This window comes from Lontra canadensis, unplaced genomic scaffold, assembly GCF_010015895.1.
Source record: "Lontra canadensis isolate GAN:19392208 unplaced genomic scaffold, GSC_riverotter_1.0 scaffold15, whole genome shotgun sequence".
In the NCBI taxonomy this organism is placed as follows: domain Eukaryota; kingdom Metazoa; phylum Chordata; class Mammalia; order Carnivora; family Mustelidae; genus Lontra; species Lontra canadensis.
In genome coordinates, this window is record NW_022631009.1 from 14,395,225 (window position 1) to 14,419,977 (window position 24,753).

Genomic DNA, 24,753 nt, shown 5'->3' on the forward strand with positions numbered 1-24,753 from the left:
AAGTAGGCAGAGAGGCAGGCAGAGAGAGAGAGGAGGAAGTAGGCTCCCTGCTGAGCAGAAAGCTGATGCAGGGCTCGATCCCAGGACACTGAGATCATGACCTGAGCCGAAGGCAGAGGCTTTAACCCACTGAGCCACCCAGGTGCCCCAATTTGTTTAACTTTTAAATGATACCAGGAACACACAACGTATTATTGGTTCAGGGATAGATGATCTAATATTTTAAGTCTCTCGCTCCCATATTCAATTTTGTTTACTATAGCAAAACCTGCTGTTACCAAAGATAATTACATCCTTGATAAACTTATTTGAGGATCAAACACACATTTCAAATATCTATGTTTTCTTGGCTATTAATTAGCCAGGATAATTGAATTTTAAAAAAGGGATTATCATTGCCTGCCCTGAGGTAGCGGCCATACTGTTTAATACATTAAGGAACATTCTTGCTCTAAGATATTTTTTAAAGTTTTTATTTACATTCTAGTTAGTTAACATATTGTGCAGTATTGGTTTCAGGTGTAGAATTCAGTGATTCATCACTTAAATACAGCACCCAGTGCTCATCACAAGTGCCCTCCTTGATACCCACCACCCATTTAGCCCATTCGCTGGCCACTTCCCCTTCCAGCATCGATCAGTTTTTCTCTATAGTTAAGAGTCTCATGGTTTGCCTCCCTAAGACATTTTTTTTTAATTTATTTTTTTATAAACATACGTTTTTATCCCCAGGGGTACATGTCTGTGAATCGCCAGGTTTACACACTTCACAGCACTCACCATAGCACAAACCCTCCCCAATGTCCATAACCCCACCCCCCTTCTCCCAACCCCCCACCCCCCAGCAACCCTCAGTTTTGTTTTGTGAGATTAAGAGTCACTTATGGTTTGTCTCCTTCCCAATCCCATCTTGTTTCATTTATTCTCCTACCCCCTTCTCTAAGACATTTTTCTTTTTTTTAAGATTTTATTTATTTATTTGACAGACAGAGATCACAAGTAGGCAGAGAGAGAGAGGAGGAAGCAGGCTCCCCACTGAGCAGAGAGCCAGATGCGGGCTCAATCCCAGGACCCTGGAATCATGACCTGAGCCGAAGGCAGAGGCTTTAACCCACTGAGCCACCCAGGTGCCCCTCTCTAAGACATTTTAATGAGGTTTCTTTACCACTAAAACTAGGTACAAATTTACTTTTTTTTTTTTTTCATTAAATCACAAAGAGGAATAAAATGTTAAATGGGGTAAATTAAAAAGTACAAAATGGGAGCTAAATAATTTTAAGGGGTGCCTGGGGGCTCAGTCAGTTAAGCATCTGACTGTTGGTTTAGGCTGAAGTCATTTCATGGGTCTTTATTTTATTCAGCCCTGGCGTTGGGCTCCACACTCAGCAGAGTCTCCTTGAAGATTCTCTCCCTCTGGCTGTGCATGTACACCCATGAGCACGCTCTCTCTTTTCTTTTCAAATAAATCTTTAAAAAATTAATTTTAAGAAGATTTAAAGTCAAGTTTTAATCATAAACTATTTTTTAAAAGTACTTTTCCACTGGTGGTAAGTGATACATAAGAGATCATTTTAATTCAAGGAATCTCAATAACGTTTTTGAGGTTTTTTTTTTTTTTTTACCTTTCTTGTGGCACAGCAAACCAATATTCATGTTTCTTATCTCTCTGTGCATACTGTTGCATTGTTGCACTTGCTTGAGATACAAATGTTTTCCTCATTGGTTTTCCAACTCTGAGACACAAAAACTTATGTAATCGATGCCTTCTCTTTTCTTTTAAAAGTGCAGAACCTAGAAATGAGATAGTGTTCATTCAATTCTCATACACCATGCTTAAATAATTTGGTTTAAGAATGCTTACCTCCAAACTTCTGACAATACAAATTAAAATTTAATTACTGAGTGTCACTTAGATGAATTTTCTTAAGTAACTTTTATTTTCTTGAAAACAAGATTCATGAACTAGCACCCAAGTTATGAACTGAAATTATGTCTAAGCACATTAGGGGAAAAAAAGGAAAGTTTCAGGAATTCTTGCGTTAAATTTTTGCTTGGAACAACTATATTAAAGCAATTACATGCACATATATAATTATCTGCATATTCTCTATCAGCCTTCTAAAATAACATCTAAATAAATACATTTGTAGACTCTTAAAAGGCTTACTTTAATATAGTCATTACAGAGAAAAATTTAATAAAAAATGTTTCTGAAGCTTTTCTATATATATGATGTAGGATAAAACAATCAATAATATCCTGGATTCAGCCACCTGTTTGGATAGTTTATTATGAATTATCTCTAACTCTTCCAAACAGAGATGCTGACATAAGGTATACTGAGGGTCTGAAATTATAACGGAATTCAGGATTCTGGACATTATTAGCTTATGAAGGTGGCATACTGTGGAAGAAAAAGCACTTATTTATAATCAAGGGAACTGAGTACTAGTCATGGCTTCCTTCTGTATAGTATTGTGCAAGGTGCATAAATCTGAGCCTCGATATTTACATCTGATTAAAAGAGTGAAATTTTACCATTTCCCCCACAATTATACTCCACAGTTCCATATTTCTTAAACCATTTCCTTATATTATAAAATCACTAAAGATCAGAAATGTGGAGTATTTCCCTACTACAGAACCTCAAGTTACTTCAAGTTAGTTACTTAAAACAGATTTTCACTCCCTGCCCTTTCAAAAAGAACTCAAATGGTAATACAGGTATAATTATATCTAAACTTCTCACTTTCTCTCATAACAGGAGCTCCATCCCCATCTAATCCCATAACCCAACAAACCCACTAAAACTGAAAGCATTCTACCACATTATCAGGTCAAACAGAACCCCTCATTTTATTTTTTTCAAAGATTTCAAAACATAAGGCAACCATCAGACACAAAGATAACAAATAAAGACATTCACACCAGCATTCTTTACAATATCAAAGAGATGAAATATCTTAACAATATGAGTTGTTACTAATGAATATATTAACAGTATGGAAATGGCTAAAATACAGGGCCATTAAAAGCCATATTTTCAAAAAACTATAATGACATAGGAAACTATTCACAACATAAAATGTTAACTGAAAAAATGATACAACAGCATAATCCTGATTGTATATGAATAATATACATGTATAGATACATAAAATACCAAAGTTGTATACATAATGTATTTAAGTGTGTATGTATATACACATACACACCAAAAATCAAGGATAAATACACCAATAATGATTACTGCACTGATGAATTTCAGAAAAAATTTTTATGAATTTACTAAAAATCTCCTATATTTGTCAAATGTTCTTTAATCTTTTATAGAACTTTGAGTAAATTAATTCCTTAACATCTACTAGATATCATCAGGATATCTAAAAAAGATGGTGCAAAGAAAATTCAGTACAGGTTATTTTAAAAACTGAATCAAACTTTTTGGATTGCTGGTGGGAAGATAAAATATGTAGCCACTCTGTAAAACAGCTTGGGGGGGGGGTTCCTCAGAATTAAATTAAACACAGAATTACCACAGGAACTAGCAAATCCACATTTGGGTATATATCCAAAAAAATTTAGAAGAGGGATTCGAACAGATATTTCTACCCCAATGTTCATAGCAGGATTATTCACAATAGTCAAAAGGTAGAAACATCCAAATGTACTTAACAAAGGAACACATAAAAAAATGTGGTATGAAAAGTTGACCAATGAATGATGCAGGGGTTAGGATATGGAATCCCCACATAGTAAAAAATCTGAGTATAAGATTTTTTGACTCCCCAAAAACTTAACTACTAATAGTCTACTGCTAACTAGAAGCTTTATCAATAAACACAAAGAGTTGTTTCACACATTTCATATATTGTATTCTATATTCTTCTAATACAGAGAGCTATAGAAAAGAAAATGCTAAGAAAATTATAAGGAAGAAAAATACATTTAAGTATTATACTGTATTAGAAAGAATCATGTATAAGTGGACCTGCACAGTCCAAACCCATGTTGGTCAAGGGTCAATCGTATATCGAAATACTGTAGAGCTTTTAAAAGGAAGGAAATTTTCAAACATGCTACAACACAGATGAAACTTAAAGGCATTCTCCTAAGGGAAATAAGCCACACAAAAAAGAACAAATATGGTATGATTCCACTCATATGGGATGCCTAGTATGGACACGAAAGTTCATAGAGACAAAGAGCAGAATGGTGGAAGCCAGGAGCAAAGGGGAGGAAAGTATGAGGAGTTACTATTTAATGGGTACAGTTTGTGTTTGGAAAGATGAAAAAGTTCTGGCAATGGATGGTGGTGATGGTTGCAAAACAATGTATCAAGGTACTTAATGCTGCTTAATTTTGCACTTGAAAATGGTTCCTATGGTCAATTTTATTCTACATACATTTTAGCAATAAATAAACTTTTGAGTTTAATTTTAAAAGTTTATATGCAAATTTCTTTAATAATAATATAATTATTATATATATTGTATATATAGAGAGAGATTGATGTGGAATCAGTATTTTAATAAAATATAAAAAATGTTAGCTAAGATACCTGAACTGTACCCCATTTAACCCATTATGTATTGAGGGGAAGCTATTGTGAAATAAGTCAAGCAGAGAGATAATTGGATAAACCAATTATATGGTTTCACTTACTTGTGGAGCACAAAGAATAACAAGGAGGACATTAGGAGAAGAAAAGGAAAAGTGAATTGGAGGAAATCAGAGGGGGAGATGAAGCAAGAGAGGCTGTGGAAACAAACTGAGGGTTTTGGAGGGGAGAGGGATGGGGGGTTTGGGGGGGTGGGTGAGCCTGGGGTGGGTATTAAGGAGGGCACGTATTGCATGGATTGGGTGTACTGCATAACGAATCTTGGAACACCGAAAAAATAAAATAAAATTATAACAAAAAAAGAAATAAAACAGTCTACTACTATCATTTTCATAAGTACACGGTACTAAAACCCAGAACTGAAAGAGAAATGATTTGTTTTAATTTAGCCTTGGTGTTTTTTAAACGAAAACATTTAATCAGAAAATGATGAACTTCTGGATATTTGGAACAATTTAAGAAATACATTTTTGTCTAATTGTACTTCTAAAAAAGAATTATAAACTTTGGCAATTACAAACTGCAATTACAATATTTTATGTGTGGTGAAAAAATTTTAATGAGGTAATACAGCAAGAATTAAGAGAAAATGGAGAAATCAAAGGTATTACAGAGCTTGTGTGCATTTTCAAGAAATTGTTTAAAGATAGAATGCTGTGAGTCAGGAGTATCTAAACATGGTGGAAAAGATGCTCATTATGCATACAATCCACCATGGGATAAAAGACCTTAGAGTAGGACTACAGACTACATACTTATTCCCAGAGAGGTATCAGTCAAGGGCCACTAGATTATCCTTGGGGAAAGAGGGAGACAATATGCCATAAGATGAATTAACTTTATATATTCCTTAACACTTACCTTCTATGTCAGCAATTGCTATTTTATGCTTAATTTCTTTGTGTGACACCTGTTGAATATTTTCCCTTTGCTGTTTAGTCTGTTGCATGGTATGAGTTTTCCAGAGTTTCCGTAGCTCTTCTACCTCTGTCTCTGAGTCCTGATTTTGCTCCTTTCCTTGTTTTCCTTTGTTGACAGTTGGCTTTTGTTTAAAATCTGCTGCTTCCCCACAAAGCATACTTTCTTTTTCACCCTCTTCTTGATGTAGTGAATTCTCATTCAGAAGAAAATCCTGGTCTGTATTACCTTTTATACCTATGCTTTGTTCTTTAGGGCCTGATATTTCCTGAAAATTACCTGTAGCCCGATCTTCCTTAGTGGCCCTTTCAAGATTTAAATCTGTTTTAAGAGAAGTAGTCCCAACTTCATTTGTAGAATGTCCAGAATCAGATTTTAAGTGATCAGGCATGTTAGTAGACTCTGATATGGGTGTTAAATATTCTATGCCACTCTGATTGACAGTCTGCACAGATTCTGATGACGCACCAGATGATTTATCTTGCCGAAGTTCATCTGAAGAGACAAGCTCCTCCCGTATGGGAGAAAGTTCTGATTCTGTGAACACATCCTCAGAAAGAGACTCCTCGGTGCTCCTCGGAGCTGTGCTGGCACTATCATTACCTGCATCGCGGGTTCTGGAGTCTATTTCATCAGTATGACTTCTCGTCATTTTCTTTAAATGGCTGAAGTCCCTTCCTGATACCTGATCTATCTCTCTGTCAGTAAACAAAATTAAAAGTTGTTACTTTTTAAACTGCATTTTATTTCCCACAAATGTAACACTGAATTAGTCATCTCTAAAAAGGTTTCTAGAAAATCACATAGTATATATCTCAATAGCATATCAAAAATTTGATTTATACAGATAGATCAAGTAATTAACTCAAGCTTTTGCAATGATTTCTTGAGACCTGGGAAACAACAGGACTACTTCCTGAATTAATCTACCTGAAAAGAAGTGGGAAATTTAAGTTTTGGGTGAAGCTATAATTCTACATTATAATTTATTCATTACTGGAATATGGAAAATAAGTTTAGATAAAATTTTGATAAAAATTTTAAATGTCTTAAAAAATAGACTGCTATTACACACATGGGGACACACACACACACAGACACACACACACACAGGGCTTATTTACATTTAAATAGAGATTACACTAAGATATGCAGCTCAAATGCAAAGCTGAAGACCAACTGGAATAAAACGGAGCCAAAAATACTTACAGGAATTCTTTGGGCTACCAGCAACAACTCTTAATAATTCAGAAAGAACTTGTTCAGCTAAAGTTTTAGATACTAGATATGTGAATGGTTCATAATTCTATCAAGATTTCCATGTTTAATGGCATTTATATATATGAGCACTAATGTTCAAAGTTAGTTTAAATTTTGGAAGGAGGCAGTACAAACGTCTATATAAAGCATGAAATGGAAGTCAGAAATTTTTTAAATGATGGTTAAAAAGCAGTTTGTGACAAATGGAAATTAACACGAGTTTACAGTGGGAAAACTAGTAGCAATTATGTAAGTTTATAAGAACAGGAGATGAGATGAGACAAAAATAATTGGCTGTCTCTGGATGGTGAAGCTGGATAACTCTTCTGTTTTATTTTTCCTTTGTAATATTTTTCAAATTTTATATAACGAATATACATAACACTTTATAACTAAAATAGGTAAAATTTTATTTTTTAAAAGGGTATCAGCAGAATTCCAATTCGTGTCTGTCTTGTGTCCCTTGCATCTGATTCACCATAAAAAACATAAATATCTAATGTGTCCTATTAAAAATATAATAGTGTCATCTACTGGTGATCCACTCAAATTGCATCTATAGGGTCTTGGAACTTGACAAAATGCAAAAGTTTTGAGAAACTGTACATTTAAGAAGACCATGAGGTAAGAGATAAAGTTAGCAAATGTAAGAAGACATATGTTTGAATAAGGGCTGTAAAACCTTCAGAGTTAATAAGCTAAAACTAGATATTTATGCCAATGATTTTGCTACTGCTTAATACAGTTCTAGAACAATACCTTTGAAATCAACTTTCCAAGCAGAAGACAGAAGAAAAATCAATCAAATCTTGTGCCTCAGTATTGCTACACATGACATTACTCTGAAAAACTACTTGCTTTATTTATCTAATCTGCTGCCAAATCGTGTTTTTAATTAATTCACAAGGCAGGACTGAAAGGTACTTCTTTTTGGAGGAATTTTTTAAAATGTATGGATCAAATGCATGGTCTTTCCAGGGACATTCTAAATAATAAAACAGTGATTTGCAAGAAGAGGAGCCCTACAGCATCCTAGTGGAATACTTACAGATCGTTCAGCATAAGAGAATCCCAAAGTACCAAAATAAAAGTAGAAAAGCAGGGCAGAGGAAAGTGGATCTCACAGTGACTGACAATACATGCACATATATATTATACATATATATATATTATATGTATGTATATCTTATTTTTTTAATCTAATCCTTTACTCTTTCACCTTTGTCTCATTCTTCCACCCACCCCAATAATACTTCCCGAAAGTTACTTTAGATAATGATCTATAAAAATAACTAAAGTAGAAGAAATTCTAAGAAATTATCTGCACCCCTACGGATGAGTTTACCAAGCCAAAATAATATCTATTGGATGGGAGGTATAATGGAGAGTTTTTGAATAAGGGATTTTATTCTACTACATGTATCCTAACAACTCATGTACTCTGCCTCAGAAACAAAAATAATTTGCTCTTCTCCTATGCAAGCAGTTCTGTACCATAAGGGTTAATTTTCAAACAATGATCCACATCCCTGTTGACTAATAAAGGGATATATATCTCAGTATCAGTTAAAGTGAAGCCAGTTTTTAAACTGTTGACAAGGTATGTGTGAAGGAATGGGGAGTATTCTTTTCTGCTGTCATTCCTTTTTTTGAATACTACTTTCTTCTTTTATTTCTTATTCCTCCCTTTTCTCTCTGGTCATTCCTTTGGTCAAGCAAACTACTTTCAAAGGCTGTACTGGGCTGCAGTCTCACAGCTATGTTATTTGAATCACATGAATCCTTTGACCAGTATATTCCAAGCATAACTCTTTCAAGGTTAACTGAGAGAGGAGGATGCTCATGGGATCTCCCTCAATTCTCTCACCAGACCCTTCAGGCTCTTCTAAGAAAAATTTGAAAGCTACCCTAGTCTACTTATACCACCTTAAATTAGTAACAGAAATAATTTAAAAGACTGAATGCTGCATTTGAATAAAAAGGCTGGTAAACACTCAATTAAAAAAGGTTTACAGGTTATTTTTAAATATCCAATTTCCTGACCAAATATACAAATATAAATCTAGAACAATTCCTAATTATTCAAGGTGTGTTACAAATAATCTTTTCAATACTATATTCTTTAATTATTGATAAAATAAAAACCAGTTTTAATAAAACTAATTAAAAATACTTAAGAATAGGAAAAATACTTAAAAGTATTAAACCAGGATCAACTATCTAGATGTAATAAAATTCCAAAGGAGTATAAACACCAATCTTACATGGGTAAGGATTCCTTTATCTTGCTATCCAAAATTTCTTTGTACATTGCAGCTGACATCACCTCTTCCATTGGACACATGATGCCATATTCCTCACAGCCATTCTCTTGAACCAAAGGGTCAGTTTTATGTGGATCAAACATTATATTATTTGGTGTAACTAGCAGCACACCACTGACTGTGCCCTAAGATGAAAAAAGAAAATGACATTTAATGTTCAAATTTTAAATTTTCAAAAAGTATTCTAGCTGTTTTTACTAATTTTGTTCTGATGTTAGGCCATCTGTTATATATAAAAGTAGTATATCCAAGCACTAAGACATTCTCATGAAAACATTTTTCATTATGGTTTACATTAATTTGCATTCTGCTTCCTGTGTTGTTCCCGCACTATGGTACCCAATATAGTTTCATGTGCATAAACAGGTTTAATAAATAATGTGTTGATAATTCAATCCAGTATAAAAGAAAAATAGTATAATCTCTTCAAAATGCCTTTTTAAAAAAATCTGTTTCAACTGACTCTGCTAACTACCTAGCTATTTAACTTTGGGCATGCAAAACTTCGGGGCCTCAGTGTCTTCATCCATAGGAGTAAGTAGATTAGATGACTTTCAGGGTCCACAGTAACCATTTTTAATTTAATCATGAAAAGTTATGAACTTTTAAATACATTTATATAAATAGCAATATAAATATGAAGTCCAACCTCTTGTTTTGAAATAAGCAAACTGAAGTCCATTAGAAGCCAATCCCACTAATTATTTAACTAATACTTATTGAAGCTTTGTACGTATCACATTTTACAGACATTATTGTTCATTTGATCTTCACAAGCACAGCCTGAGATGATTATATGAAGGGGAAAATTAAGGTTGTGAGAGGCTAGGCAACTTATCCTAAGTAATAAATAGCATAGCTAACGTAAGTGGTAGAACGAAGATTCAAAATTCAGGCAATCTGTGCCTTTTACTAAAATCCCTCCACATTTGAATCTAAACCACAATCAATCCAACTCAGGTGCTAAATATTCCTTAATCCAATTTTTAACTCCTATTCTACTATATTCTGTAAGTGTAAAAATGAAGAGCCGTAAGGAGTTACTTCAAAGCTGTCCTGTCTTTTTCTGAAGCTACTGAGGAAAAGAAAAACTTAAATCCTGCTTGATTTGGTGTAACATCCTCCTTCAAAATCCATATTCAGCTCTGTAAATTTACCTGGCTTAACTTTAAGAACATAAAACTTAAGTTATGACAGACACTGCTATTAAAAATGATCAAGTAAAAGAGTAAAAATGGATAACTCTACTTAAAATGGTCTCCCATCTAGGAGAAAGTTATGGCACATGTTCCAGATAATAAAACATGCTTACCATTTGTAGTAACTGCATGCAATATTGGAGAGAAGCATATGCATGTGTGTTTGCATTTCAGTGAAAAAAAGGGAATCAATCTGAGACTCTAAACAGCATTTTCTTTTTTTTAAGTTCAGACCAGGGACTACCTAAATAAGGAATAACTTTATATAAACCATGGCCTGATCATATTTTTCTTAAAGATTTTATTTATTTATTTGACAGACAGAGATCACAAGTAGGCAGAGAGGCAGGCAGAGAGAGAGGGAGAAGCAGGCTCCCTGCTGAGCAGAGAGCCCGATGCGGGGCTCGATCCCAGGACCCTGAGATCATGACCTGAGCTGAAGGCAGAGGCTTTAACCCACTGAGCCACCCAGGCACCCCCCTGATCATATATTGATGAACATTTTAAATAGATTCCTGGATCACATGCTAACACAAAACAAAGAGACATGGTGAGGTATGTTGTAGGGATATTTACATTGCTATGGATAATCTAAGAAATAGACAATCGAGAGAAGAGTATAGGGGCGCCTGGGTGGCTCAGTGGATTAAGCCTCTGCCTTTGGCTCAGGTTGTGATCTCAGGGTCCTGGGACTGCGCCCCTCATTGGGCTCTCTGCTCAGCAGGGAGCCTGCCTTCCCCCACTCTCTCTGCCTGCCTCTCTGCCTACTTGTGATCTGTCAAATAAATAAAATCTTTAAAAAAAAAAAAAGTATATACAATGTAAAAAATCTTAAAGGTTTCTGATTCTCTATCTTCCCTTACTCTATCTCACCTTCTATAAACTTAAGTTACTTGAGAAATAAAACCAAGTAATCAGTAAGAATTAAGGAAAGCAGGTGCCTGGCTGGCCCAGTTGGTTAAGCAACTGCTTTCGGCTCGGGTCATGATCCTGGAGTCCCAGGATCAAGTCCCACATCAGGCTCCCTGCTCAGTGGGGAGTCCGCTTCTCCCACTGGCCTCTCTCCTCTCATGCTCTCTCTCTCTCATTCTCTCTCTCAAATAAATAAAATCTTAAAAAAAAAAAAAAGAATTAAGGAAAGCAAACACCAAGCAAAAGTAAAAACTCTGAAAGACCTCAGTTCATTCTTGATTTCATAAACTTCATGTAAGCATTCGTTTTAAATAATGTTATATTATCAGGTTCACTGGCATTGCATTACATATTATCTTTCACTTCAGAGTATTTTTGCAAAGATAATCACTAGGTGTATAGGATAGAAAAGGCCCAATATTAATGTATAGGTGTATAGGATACTGTGTGTATAGGTGCATAGGATAGAAAAGGCTCAGTATTAATAATAATGCATTAATTACTAAATCTGTTAATATCGTAATACTGCTACTTTCAGTAGTGTAACTACAGATATCATTTGAAAAACGTCTCTAAATTGTGCTTCTCCTTCTTAGACCAGAAAGGGCTAAAGCCCTATCTCTCAACACTAGTCTCTCCATCTGGTAATGTTACTTAGTAGGAATTCACCTTTTTTTGCTGCTATTGTGGATGTGCTAATGTATTCTTTAAGCTTCTTTCCCTGACTCTAGGTGGGACTCTGAGGTATTCTGTCAGATGTTATTCTCTCTAAATCAAGAGTTGGCCATAAGAAACACCCCTTCAACATAAAATTCATAAAAATCTTTTGACAAAGTACTGCTCAAATTCATCTAACCAAGATCAAGTTTGAAATCATAAACCCAAACTAAAGCATTCCTGGTTTCATTCTGTTTAAATGCTGCTTCATAAATCTGAACATATTATCAGAAGCAAGAACATACTATAGTAAGCAGTTTCCAATTAAAATATCTTAATTCATATGACCTTCAGAAACTTTAAGCACCAATTTCTCTTCAGTATTAGTAACTCCCAATTCCTTATGTGCAATTACCTGACTAATCTTCCATGGAGAAATTATTTCTATTAGAAAGTAAAGCCTGTCTGTAAAAGTTATCACTTACACTATAATATTTGTAAATACTAGAAGATAAAAAACAATTTAGGAATACAACCCAGCAGAGAGAATAGCATTTACAGATCTTATTTTTTCAATCTTAAGTCCACTGTAACCTATTACAATTTTGTCGATAAATTTCCACAATTTTTACATAAATAACCCTTATTACAATAAATCTATAGGAAGAACCAGCCTTCAGCAGATGTTTACCTTCCAAGAACACCAGGCTGTAAGCTGTTCCTAACCCTGCCAATGACTTTATCTTTGCTTTGATACTTATATAAAAATTTTATTCAGATAGTTACAACTGAAATCCTGCTTCCACCCAATAACCAATTCTGCTTAAAACTACTAAAGCCACACACACACAATACATGAAATGACTGTTTTCAGCTATTAGAATGCTTGACAATGATACTTGAATAAGGGGAAACAAAGAATATGAACTCTATAAATGCCCCAGCATACTGAGTGGAGAGTTTCCAGGCCAGAGGCAGAGAAAGGAGAGATGAGCACTCCCAACTGAGAATGCTTAGAGATCCATAGAAGGCCTTTGTTCAAGTTTCCAGCTGAGCACTGAATGCTACCTATATGTATGGCAACTATCCCAGGACAAGAAAAGCAGCAGTACTCCAAAGTGGAGGAAACAATTCACAGAGTCAACAGAGAAAGGAATAGCTTGTGTTCTTACCAACCACAGCAAAAAAACCTTATAATTTATAGGCCCCCAGAAAACTCAGAAGGGCATTGTCTCAGTAAAGAGAAAAACTAGCTAGAGTTGCTTTGGTCCTGGCTGACAAAACTTAAAACAAGCTATGTTATGATCAAACTGCTTCTAAAACACAACTGTGTCACAGAAAATAGTACAAGTATATGTACAGAAATATAAAAATACCCAGCACCCAAGAAGATAACATTTGTATCTGATAACCAGTTAAAGATTACTAGGCATAAAGAAAAATAAAAAAGTAACTCATCACAATGAGAAAATAGGAAAAAACCCAGAAATGTGAGAAATTAATTAGTAGAAAGATATTAAGACAATTTTTATAACTATATTGTATATATTCAAGAATATAGAAGATAGACTATGCATGATAGTTATGGACAAGGAAGATATGAGAGAGCCAGTTTGAACTCAGAGATGAAAACATGCTCAATGGAATTAATAGCAAATTAGACATGGCAGAAAAAAACATTAAATAAACTTAAAGGTATAGCAATTGAAACTGTCCCAAACAGAAAGGGAAAAAAAAAAAGAACAGAGTACCAATGAGCTATAAGACACAACATCAAGCAGTCTAATACATACATAATCGGGGTTCCCAACAAGAGAAGAGGATGGAAAAAAAAAATCTGAATAGGACTCCAAATTTTCCAAATCTGATGAAAACTATAAACCAACAGATTCGAGAAGTTGAGTTATCGTAAGCAAAACAAACAGAAAAAATACCAAGGCATATTATTATCCAATGGTTCAAAGTCAATGATATCGAGACTCTCTTAAAGAGCCGTAGTCTAAAAACTATAGAAAAACTTACGAAAGAAATTAAACAGGACACACACAAAAAAAGGAAAAACATGCCATGCTCATGGATTGGAAGAATAAACATTATTAAAACGTCCATACTACCCAAAGCCATCTACACATTTAATGCAATCCTCTCAAAATACCATCAGCATTTTTACCACCAGCTAGAACAAATAATCCTAAAATTTGTATGGAATCACAAAAGACCCCAATAGCCAAAGCAATCCTGAAAAAGAAAAGCAAAGCTGGAGACATCATGATTTTGAACTTCAAGCTATAGTCAAGCTATAACTACCAAGTTGCAGTCATCAAGACAGTATGGTACGGGCACAAAAACAGACACATAGATCAATAGAACAGAACAGAATACCCAGAAATGGACTCACAACTCTATGATCAACTAACCTTTGACAAAACAGGGAAGAATACACAATAGAAAAAAGACCATCTCTTCAACACTGGTGTTGGGAAAACTGGACAGCAACATGCAAAAGAATGAAACTGGACCACTATTTTACACCATATACAAAAATAAATTCAAAATGGATTAAAGACCTAAATGTATGATAGGAAACCATCAAAATCCTAGAGGAGAACACAGGCAGTAAACTCTTTGACCTCGGCTGTAGAAACTTCTTACTAGGCATGTTGCTGGAGACAAGGGAAACAAGAGTAAAAATGAACTATCGGGACTTTTATCAAGATAAAACCCTTCCACAAAGCAAACGAAACAATCAATGAACCTAAAAGGAAACCCTAAAGAATGGGAAAAGATATTTGCAAACGATGTATCTGGTGACAAAGAATTAGTATCCAAAATCTATAAAGAAATTATCAAACTCAACACCCAAAGAACAAATAATCCAATCAAGAAATGGGCAGAAGACATGAACAGACACTTCTCCAAAGAAGACATAAAAATGACCAAAAGACTCATGAAAACATGCTCAACATCACTCATCGTCATGGAAATACAAATCATAACTGCAGTGAGATACCACCTCACACCTGTCAGAATGGCTAAAATTAACAACACAAGAAACAACAGGTGTTGGCAAGGAATGTAAAAAGAGGAACCCTCTTGCACTGTTGGTGGGAATGCAAGCTGGTGCAGCCACTCTGGAAGACAAAATGGAGGTTCCTCAAAAAGTTAAAAATAGAACTACCCTACCATTCAGCAATTGCACTATTTACCCAAAGGATACAAAACTACAGATTTGAAGAGGACATGCACCCTATAGTTTATAGCAACATCACCTACAATAGCCTAACTATGGAAAGAGCCCACATATCCATCAACTGATGGATAAAGAAGATGTGGTATACATAATGGAATATTACTTAGCCACCAAAAAGAAAGAAATCTTGCCATTTGCAATGATGTGGATGGAGCCAGAGTATACTATGCTAAGCTAAATAAGTCAGTCAGAGAAGGTCAAGTATGGTATGATTTCATTCATGTGGAATTTAAGAAACAAAACAGATAAACATATGGGAGGGGAGTAAAAAAAAAAAAAACAAAACAAAACCGTAAGAGACTCTTAAAGATAGAGAACAAACTGAAGATTGATGGAAAGAAGTGGTGGAGGGGAGAGCTAGATGGGTGATGGCTATTAAAAAGGGCACTTGTCATGTTGAGCACTGGGTGTTATATATAAGTGATGAATCATTGAATTCTACTCCTGAAACCAATACTGCACTGTCTTGTGACTAACTAGAATTTAAATAAAAATCTGAAAGAAGAAAAAAGAGAGACTATCTTAAACGCAACCAAAGAAAATCACAAATATCATGCAGAACATCAAATATAAAAACTGTAGAAGACTTCTCTTCAGAAACCGTGCAAGTCAGAAAACATTGAAGTTCTGAAAGAAACATCTTTAAAGTTCTGAGAGAAAAAGAAAACCATGTATGACTTAAGTTGGTAACATACTATAGTTACTTTCTAAACAATATCTGGAGTTCATTCTCCAATTCTGTGTTACTTTACTATATTCTCTCTGCACGCTGGAAGTTCTTTGTTTAGAAAAAGCAGCAGGTGTGGAAAGATAAAACATATATTCACATTGGGATTGAATTCTTGCCCTGATAGAGAAACCTTGGACTTATTAACCTTTTCTGAAAAAAAATTTTTTTTCCTGTGAAGATGGAATAGAACCACCGACTTCGTAGGCTATTCTGAGTTGATGAAATACTTAAAATACCTCACACAGCCTCTGGCATATAGTAAGTAATAAATAGTAGTTATTTTCCTTTTGTGTGTTATACCAAGTTTGTAAGAGTTACCATTCTGTACAGTGCCCAGCAGTGGTCATTTTATGTCAGTTTTTTGAAATACTCTACCAAGAGCAAATCAGCTATACTCTATTACAGTAAATTTATATCCCATTACCTTTAACAACTGCAAAAGACTACCACATTCTAAGTTAGTTATAAGCAAGGTCCATACTAACCCAAACTAGTATTTCCACCAATATCTTCAAATATTCAAGCCGTTGCTGATACTGACAACTTAAAATGCAAATGCCATATTGTAATATTTCAGTAAAGCATGATTAATTTTTTTTTTCTAAAGTACTATTCATTACCTTGCCACTGGTAATATATTTGCAATTAATTTTAAGAAATTTTTCAGTAAATGCTTCTTCTTCCTCAGAAGTTGAAGATACAACTCGTGCAGGTCGAATACCAGTAAAAGTAGATAAGGGAGTTGCTTCTTTTGGGTGGACTACGTCAGGATTCTTTAAAAAAAATAATAATAATAAAGGTACATCAGAGAACTAAATAAAAATTAAATTAGCACATTATTAAAGCCAAATAAGTTTTCCCCAATTCTCATCACATTCTTGGATGTCAGCTCAAAATACTTTTTTTTTTTTTTTAAGATTTTTATTTATTTGAGAGAAAGAGAAAGCAAACAAGCATGAGGCAGGAGGAAAGGAGGAGGAAGAGGGAGAAGCAAACTCCCCACTGAGCAGAGAGCCTAACACGAGGCTTGATCCCAGGACTCCAGGATCATAATGTTGAGCCGAAGGTAGACCGTTAACCGACTGAGCCACCCAGGCACCTCTCAAAATATTCTTTTTTTTTTTAATTAAAAAAAAAAAATTTTTAAAAAGATTTTATTTATTCATTTGACAGAGATCACAAGTAGGCAGAGAGGCAGGTGGGAAGGAAGGGGCTCGATCCAAGGACCCTGAGATCATGACCTGAACCGAAGGCAGAGGCTTTAACCCACTGAGCCACCCAGGCGCCCCAAAATATTCTTAAATAAAAAGAAATAGGAAAGAATGGCACTGTGTTCACATTCAATAAAGATCTCTAACAGAGCTTAAACTTATATTTTCAATGATTTCTTAATGGGATATATATTTATGGATAAATGGATAATCTGGAAAATGTGAAAACTACATCTCTTGTACCTGCACACTACACACACACACACACACACACAAACACACACACTCTCTCTCAATTGCTCCTAAGAAGACAGTTTACTAATCCCTCAGGTGTTAGGAACAGAGAAAAGACAGAGTGCTTGTCTGTGATACTTAGGTATTCCATTCACTGGAAGAGCTGTTTAAAATATTATGCTACAAAGTTTATCAATACCACTGTATAAAGTAGTAATTGGTTAGATCACAGAATCTTGACTTTTTTTAATGCCATGGACCATTCTCACAGTGAAGACTAAGGACTTCCTTCTCAGAACGAATTCTGAATACTTAAAATATAGGATTATGAAGAAAAACAATTATAATGAAACACAATTATCAAAACATTTAAAATTTAGTTATAATTTTATTCATATTTATAATAGTTATATATATAGTTGACACATATATCCTTCTTTATTAAACATTAATAAAATCTAGTGTTGACTGATAATCATAATTTGAACTATAGGGCTATAAACAGAATTTTTAATATCTAGAACTCAAAAATGATTTGAAAATATTTGTGAGTTCTACTGGGGACAAAGTCACAGGTATGCATGGTGCTACTCTATAGTTTGTTTATATTCTTAATTTTAGAAAAATATTATATTTCATTATAATTCACTTAAAGTTGTTTATATCCAAGTTCACAGACCCCCTAGAACTCATGTGTTCCCCCCGAAGTTCAACATCCTATACAATGTAGGAAGGCTAGACAAATGTCCTTTATTCTTTGTCTTAAATACCTCTAGAGGCATTTTATACTTCCTGAGTAGATGAACAGTGCCATATAGAAGAGTGCTCATAGTACCAAGGTTCTTCAGAGCTTTGAGCTGAAAACTGGCACTTTGGATAGTGCTGAATTGGCCTTTTGAAATAATAAACAAGAATGCCTCCTCTTCAATCTTAAAGATTTTGAGATACTTGAAAAGCACTCTCAAATTTTAACATAACTTTTTCTATTTCAATAAATGGATCTAACTCCTTAAGTCTGTATGAGGACAAAATTTTAGACTTCCTTTCTAAATTTTATTCCCTTTCTCCTAATAGATATCCAACAGATATTTTTTGAAGGAAGAGCAGTACAGAATATGGCAAAACAATTATATTTAATATACTATGAATGCATTTTTAAAAACCTAAATGGAATTAGATTGTAAAAGATGCATGACACTGTTCAATCATTAATATCTATTAACAAAGTTCTCAATCTTTTCATTTTATAATACAAACTAATAACTTTACACTTATCCTCTTTTCTTTGGTAATTATCTTACCTGAGTTTTATATGATTCATAAATTCATTCAGCACAGATCATTTAAAACGAGGTATTAGTAACAACAACATTAATGGATACTTATGACTATTTGTTATATATTTAAGTGTTACATGAACCATTTCATTTTACTTTCAAATCACTCATATTAGGTATATATATTATTACCTTAAGTTTAAAGGGCACTATGGTTAGCCATGTTCAGTAACTTGCCCAATAAGTAAGACAAAGCTGTTATGTAAAAGCCACGCTATCAACATTTGAACTAGTGAGCTTCACTGCAATACTTACACCTTACCTTTCAAATATTTTTCTAAACAATTGATAAATGTGCAAAGGGACTAAAAAGCCAATTCCAGAGCCAATGGAAGGCCCTCTGCAAGCTGGTACAAAGCTATCAACAAATTTTGTTTGACTCTTCAGGTACTGCCAGTTGCCAACATTACCTACTATGTAACCTAATCATTCGCAAAAACTGTATCAAGAAACACTGTCAAATGCTTTCCTTATATGAAGATAATACCTCGTTGAACAACATGATCGCTTAGGTTCCCTCAAAGTCTCAAATTCTACAACTCAGTATCTATAGCAATCCCGATTTGGCAGTGTAATCCTATTAAAAAGAATACATGAGATTAGCTTAGTAAATGCTCAAAGTATAGCACATAAGCACATAAGAGTACATAAAAAAAAAAAAAGCAACGCTTAGAGAGGAATTATAATTAGATCTCATCATAACTTACATACATGTACATTACCACCCAAAATATCAGTATGTCTATGTAGCTGGTTTTGTTGGTATTTATAGATTCTGATGCTTTTTTAATTTTTTAATTTTTAATTTTTTAATTTTTAATTTTTTTAGATTCTGATTCTTAATGCAGTGATTTTGAAGCTCCTGTGTGCTTTCTGAGATTTCTCTGCGCAATTCTGTTTTAGCCACTAAGGACAGAAAGGTCCTTAAAAATACTTAAGTATAAATATTTATCTAATGAGCCTCAGTCACTGTCCCAAATGTCAAATGTGCAAAAACAAAGCATCACCAGAACAAGTGAAGCAAAAAGGTTGACTTATGGTCATCTTTTTTTGTACAAGATGATTAAATATTATACATTATGATTTTTGCAGCTATGAAGTGGTCAATAAAGAACACGGGCTCTAAACCAGACTACCTGGGTTGGAATCCTAACTCAGCTACTCGCTAACTGAAGGAACTTAGACAGTTTCCTTATATGTAAAATAAACACTGTGACTGGTCAGGTACTGGAAGAAACTGGAAGAAAAGTATTTTATCTTGTAAATCTAGTAATGAATATATTCCTAGGCAAAAAAACAAAATGTAACTAAACCAAAATGTAACTAAAGTTAATAAAATTACTGTTCAAAAGAATTATTTTTAACTATTGCCTACTATCTCTAGCAGGTGATGACTATCACCCAGGGAAAGGGAAAACTTCTAGGAGTCAGTGTTTCTCAAGCCCTTCCTGGATTCATCCTAGGGAGAAAAAATTTATTCATATGACCAGTCATATTAGAGGATACTTTCTGGGCATCTCTGACAGCAGCTGAGTCACTACAGATTAAAAGGTCATTCATTAAAAGGTCATTCTTTCCCTCTCTCCCAGTAACATGGCAAAAGTGAGGAAGAGACCATTTTCACAAAGGAGGCTTTGTTGCTCCCTTTTAGCATTCTCTTCTTTGTGATCTTACACCTTTCAAGGAAGCTAGTTGGTAAAAACATTTCGGTTAAAGATGAGGGACAGAAAAGGACCCTACGGGTGTTTTAGTCAGGCAGGCTACTACAGTCAAGTTTTCACAATTCTGCTTTAGGGTTTGAAAAAGAGGGTAAATTAACCTAAGGCTACATTGCTCTCCTTTGTTGTTAAACTGCTTATGAGTACAGCAATTTGTGTCATGGGAGAATGGCATGGCCATGTTCAAAAAAGTATTCTTACATCATCTGGTCCAGCACTACCTACTCATTAAAACCTGACTTCTGCTCTCATCAATGGTGAAAAATGTAATATATTCCTTTTATGAGACTGCATTCTAAAGTACAGTGCTGATGTATTTATACAAATAACATATCCAACAAATAAATATTTGGAAAACGACCCTACTTCTCTCACTCTCTCACACACAAACACACCCAAACACATACTAAAAGCCCCTGGAAAGGAGAAAAAGAGTTAATAGTATTTCATGTACTTTACTCCATGAAAGAAGTGGAACTAGTTTAACAGTATAGCTTAGGAACTAATAATGTCTAATAATTTGTAGGCAAATTAATATTAATGACTTGTGTTTTGTTACCCATAGGTCATTCGGTATCTTAAACTTTGAGTGCAAATTGGGGCAGAGAAAAGAAGATGCTTCCTAAAGTAGGCAAGACAAGACAGAAGACTCTCCCACAGGGGGCACCTGGGTGGCTCAGTGGGTTAAAGCCTCTGCCTTCGGGTCAGGTCGTGATCCCAGGGTCCTTGGATCGAGCCCCGCATCGGGCTCTCTGCTCAGCAAGGAGCCTACTTCCTCCTCTCTCTCTGCCTGCCTCTCTGCCTCCTTGTGATTTCTGTCTGTCAAATAAATAAATAAATCTTTGGAAAAAAAAAAAAAAGACTCCCACAGGAATCTAGTCATTTAATAGAGAAATAGACTTTTATATGTAAACATAATCATTGGGTCATAAAAAAGGAAAAATTATGATTAGTATTAATTTACATAAAAAGGTAAATTTCTTTCAGAGAGATTTTAATTAAAATTATTAAATACAGTTTGGGTCTTTAAAATTCATTTATAAAACGTAACTTATATAAAACATTCCTTAAAAATGCTAGGTAAATTAATCCACTATTAATTACTCAAAATACTTAGAAGAATGATTAAGATGATGGGATTTTTTTTTAAAAGGCAGTGTATCAGGGGCATCCGGGTGGCTCAGTCAGTTAAGTGACTGCCTTCAGCTCAGGTCAAGATCCCAGGGTCCTGGGATAGAGCCCTGCATCGCATCAGACTCTGCTCAGCTTCTCCCTACAGTCAGCTTATTCCTCTGCCCCTTTCCCCTGCTTGTGTACTCTCTTTCTCTTTTTTTCAAATAAATAAAATCTTTAAAGAAAAAAAAAAGAAAAGAAACTCAAGAGTTCTAACTGCTGTAGAAATAGAGAAAACTGAAAGAAAAATCCAACAGGACATGGACTTCCTATCGTGTTACCGTCACGCTTATTAGGTAAAACTCCTTCTTTACTTAAATTATTATATGGTATTTGTAAGAGAATCTTGATGAATATCTGGACCATGACCAATAAAAAAAATTAATTAAATTAATATAATTCATTTTATTATTAAATTAATTTAAGCTGTCTGGTTTAATAAGAATGTTCCCTTTAAAAACAGAAATTTATAAATTTATGTAGCAAAATAAAAAGGGGAAATTTTGTCTTAACCATAGTCAAAGCAGGATAAAAAATCATGATGATATGTACATATATAGTGAGATTCCTTCATAGCTATCTTTGAAAAAAGACACTTACAGTGGCCTTATCAAATTCAGCCTCAGAAGATGTTGGCGACAGAGGACTTATAGGGCTTAGAGATGGAGAGCTCTCAACACTGGAGACATATTCAGGATCAGGAACATATAAAACCTGCAAGAAAGTATTCACATAAAAATTTAGTCAAACTGAAATATCAGTAACTGAATGGTGTTCTAAAAGCAAGTACCATTAACAACGATCTTCACCAATAAACAGCAAAAATAAAAATCTTTAAATTAAAAGAATATTTTTTACCCTAAAATTCTAACAGTAAAAAAAGATTTAAATTCAATTTAGACAAGTTTGATAATAAATACTGTCAAAGATAGGGTGGGGAAACAATAATTCTCATGTACTCTGGGTGTTCATCTTAGATGACAATCTGGTAATAGCTGGCAAAATTTAAGATGCATATATCATTTAACTCAGCAATTTTACTTCTAGGATTTTATAGAAATGTCTGCATATAAAACAGAGAAAAAGATGTAGAAGAGTGTTCCCAACAGCAATATCTATAATAACAAAGGAACTGAAACAGTCTAAAGCTTACTGTGCTTTGTTAATATATCTATACAGTCAATAATACCTACACATGAAAAAGTTTGAGGTCAAGCCATACTTAAATAAAACATTTTCTAATAATCAAAGTTAGATTTAAAAAAAAAGGAAAGGCTAGAATATTTCTGAAAGAGGATACAAACTGCAAATGTGATTGCTTCTGGAAAAGGAAACTGGAAGTCTGAGATGGGATAATTTAAAATTTTTTATCATGTACATGTATTGCTTTGAATATCGTAATAAGCTCTTTAAAATTACATTTGAAAAGATAATTCACAATTATCACTCTTAGTAATTTTCAATTACTAAGAAAAATTAATATAGATATGTGACCATGTTCTCTTCTAGAGACAATATGATTTGTTCAAAGCATGCATAAAATTATTCCTATATTTTCTATATTATTAACTATACTGCAGTGGATACTTTCTGTGTTGCTACTGAATGCTTCTAAATACCAATGAATTAAAATAAGATACCTGTCCAGTAACAACTGCTCGGGAGAATAACTTATTTAACTGAACAAGTTCGTTGGGCGTTGTATCAAATTTCAGGGCTATACTATTCAAAGAATCCCTTGATTCAACCTGTTTGAAAGAAAAATTTGAATCTGTTAAAACAGAAAAACTAAATCACGAGGTTTAATATTATTAAGATGTCTGTGGACCGATCTCACATTTCATTAACAAGTGGTATTTTCCATCTTTAGATATTTTCTATCTTTCCATCTTTAATTAACTTAAGAAATTTTGTGCTTTGTTAGCAAATGGCCTCAACCTATTATTATACAGTGTATATGCTTTATCATAATATATCACAATTATATGTGGGCCTCTACTTCAAGTAATTTCCAAATACAAAATATAACTTACAAAACACAAATGATTTTTATCTTACAAAGGCTCTAAAATATATTATTCCTTTGAATTGTTTCTAAAACATATGGAACCTAGAAACATACAAATTCTATTTTAGCAAAGTATGCCTGTATGAAACTGAAGATGCTATTTCTAATGATCTTTACATACACATCCTTTCATTCAATTATATAAATTAGAAAACATATTTAAACCAAAGTAATCTGCTTCCAAATCATTAATATCCTTTAATGATTGTATTTATAGAAATCTTAAGTCATGGGATTTTGCCAATTTCCTTGAAAGAAAAAGTCACTAGATCAGTCAATATAGTCCTTTGGAGTCCTCTACACATAAGGCATTATGACAGCTCTGTAGGATAAAATCAAGTGCATCTAAGTGGTTTTAGTGCACAAGGGATTTACAACCTAGTTGGAAAATAAGAATGACCAAAAAGGTTATATGAGATGAAGAGCAATTTAAATGAAACGACAAATATAACAGAAGTTCTGAGTATGGATAGTGTACCATATTTGCTCCAAATTGTCCAGGAAAGATTGTATTAAAAATATTTAAAAGCTGGATTTTTAAGAAGGAATAGGAATTTGAGAAGAAGAGAGAAGGGAAAGAACATTCAAAGTGAAGAACAGGACTAACATGTTAGGAGATAAAAAAAGTACAACACACTTTTTGTGTGATACTATTTCTTCCTCCCAATTCCCCCAGAGTACACTAATGAGTTTAGGACTTTAGGAAGGTGAGTAACTAGTGTTAATTCTGAAAAAGGATGAGATTAGAAAGGCATTTAGAATTACGCTGGAGAACGCTTTCAAAGTCAAGAAAAACAGATATGCATGTAATATAAAAAAAGTAAATATGTAGTTTTCCTTTAAGGGTTATATAAAACTAAATGTGTGACAAATACATGGGATAATAATTGAATAGTTTTGTTTCCTTCCTTTTACGCAAATTTTCTCATCTATGTAACGAGAGGATCTATCACTTACCCTACAGAGATAATATATGTAGAGTCTCTCTATAAACATATTTTACTTTGCAGTAACATCTCTAAGTTTACAAAATACTTTCATATTATCTCGCATTTTATCCTCACAATGATCTTATTAAATGGAGTGAGGAAAGTAATAAAAGACACCAATAGTTATAAAGCAAAGAAGATATATAGCTTGA

General features: G+C 33.9%; 1 protein-coding gene across 12 annotated transcripts in view; it reads right to left on the reverse strand.

Annotated features, from left to right (window-relative positions):
* OXR1 (oxidation resistance 1) overlaps positions 1 to 24,753 on the reverse strand; it is a 444,696-nt gene that overhangs the window by 31,628 nt on the left and 388,315 nt on the right. For 10 of the 12 annotated variants that reach the window (XM_032858478.1, XM_032858479.1, XM_032858477.1 and 7 more), the window contains 6 exons: positions 23,185 to 23,292; positions 22,145 to 22,258; positions 16,492 to 16,644; positions 9,064 to 9,248; positions 5,483 to 6,237; positions 1,623 to 1,791 (listed from right to left, as the gene is read on the reverse strand). In XM_032858478.1, the coding sequence (XP_032714369.1) occupies positions 1,623 to 1,791; positions 5,483 to 6,237; positions 9,064 to 9,248; positions 16,492 to 16,644; positions 22,145 to 22,258; positions 23,185 to 23,292 (1,484 nt within the window). The remainder of the gene's footprint in view (positions 1 to 1,622; positions 1,792 to 5,482; positions 6,238 to 9,063; positions 9,249 to 16,491; positions 16,645 to 22,144; positions 22,259 to 23,184; positions 23,293 to 24,753) is intronic. The other 2 variants (XM_032858483.1, XM_032858485.1) reach the window with 1 other exon arrangement.